Source organism: Sinocyclocheilus rhinocerous, unplaced genomic scaffold (genome assembly GCF_001515625.1).
Source record: "Sinocyclocheilus rhinocerous isolate Xijiao unplaced genomic scaffold, SAMN03320098_v1.1 scaffold387, whole genome shotgun sequence".
Classification (NCBI taxonomy): domain Eukaryota; kingdom Metazoa; phylum Chordata; class Actinopteri; order Cypriniformes; family Cyprinidae; genus Sinocyclocheilus; species Sinocyclocheilus rhinocerous.
This window is the reverse complement of record NW_015651557.1, coordinates 597773-599128: the sequence shown is the minus strand read 5'-3', so window position 1 is coordinate 599128 and position 1356 is coordinate 597773. Positions and strand designations below refer to the sequence as shown.

General features: G+C 38.9%; 1 protein-coding gene across 1 annotated transcript in view; it reads right to left on the bottom strand.

Moving 5' to 3' along the window:
• Positions 1-1356, bottom strand: part of LOC107713123 (gamma-aminobutyric acid receptor subunit beta-4-like) — a 49055-nt gene that overhangs the window by 10915 nt on the left and 36784 nt on the right. Inside the window, exon 5 of the mRNA XM_016518558.1 lies at positions 999-1081. Within this exon, the coding sequence (XP_016374044.1) occupies positions 999-1081 (83 nt within the window). The remainder of the gene's footprint in view (positions 1-998; positions 1082-1356) is intronic.

Sequence of the window (1356 nt, the reverse complement as noted above, 5' to 3'; positions counted from 1 at the left end):
CTTCTCAGCCGTTCCAGCAACGGACGCAACCCGGAAAACTATCGGCATGGATTTTTGCTTTAACAATTTTATTGTTAAAGTCCGCGTGAACCGGAAGTTGCTGCCGACTTTATTTCAGTGTAGTGACGTATTTCCAGCTGAAACGGAATATTGAATAGAGGGCGGGGTTTTATTTTTGCGCTCCTCCTCTCTGTCTCTCACTCATAGCAACCTAACGGTTGGAGGGGTGTGTTTAAGGATATTCTGCCCAAGCCGTCAAACTGACGTCATCAGAGAAGGAATGCCATTCCAGAGCGGAAGTAAATGTTCAGATTTTAATTAAAGATTACAGAAACAAACAATTTTTTACAGCGGATTAACTTGCACGGATTAATTGTTCACATCAAGACTAGCAATGTGCGCTAATAAAGTAAATAAAGTCAATTTTGATTTCATGCGGACTTTAAATACAACCCAGCGCTGAGTGAAATATGGACAAACCCAGCTATTGGGTTGTTTTGAGCCAGTGGTTGGGTTACTACCCAGAAGGTTGGGTTAAACATTTAACCCAACTGCTGGGTCAAAACAACCCAGTAGCTGGGTTTGTCCATATTTCACCCAGCGCTGGGTTGTATTTAACCCAACATTTTTTAGAGTGTACACATCTTCTGAAGGAGTCTGGACCAAAACACGGCAAAGAAGAAGCAGAAACAAGCACTCGCATATGTAAGCAGATATATATATAAAAAAAATAAAAAATCTGGCGGGGAAAGGGTTAATTATGTTTTATTAATGTTTTATTAATAAGGGTATTTATTGTAATTTTAATTTTCACACTTATGTTCAGGTTTTTGCTGCCATGATTCATCTCATGAAGAAAGAGAGAGAGAGAAACAAAAAAATACAGAGACAGTTGTGTAGAACACATCAAATTATGTTCTCTACGGATATAGTGCCCTAGTATTACATCTCAAGCATAGCCAGTATGTGTATGTGCATTCACATTTCCTTTCACTTACAACTCTCAATCTCCAGGGTGCAGTTCTGTTCATCGAGGGGGTACCGTCTCAGGTCCATCATGCAGGCTGCTGTAGTGGTTATTCTGGAGAAAAGGACAGCAAAAAAAACAAGGAATGGATAGAAAGAGAGAGAGAGAGAGAGAGAGAGAGAACGAGAGACACCGTTACCTTGGTAACCTTTAGGAAATCATAGCTTAGCCTTGACTGCACCATGTGAATATCTGAGTCATGAGTAATGCTTGGAATCTATTCTCTTATTCTAAGAAAAAAAGAAAAACAAAAAAAGAGAGGAAAATCCAATTATTGGTAAGCAGTCAGGGTACATTCGTTCATTCTTTTTTTTTTTTTTTATATTGAA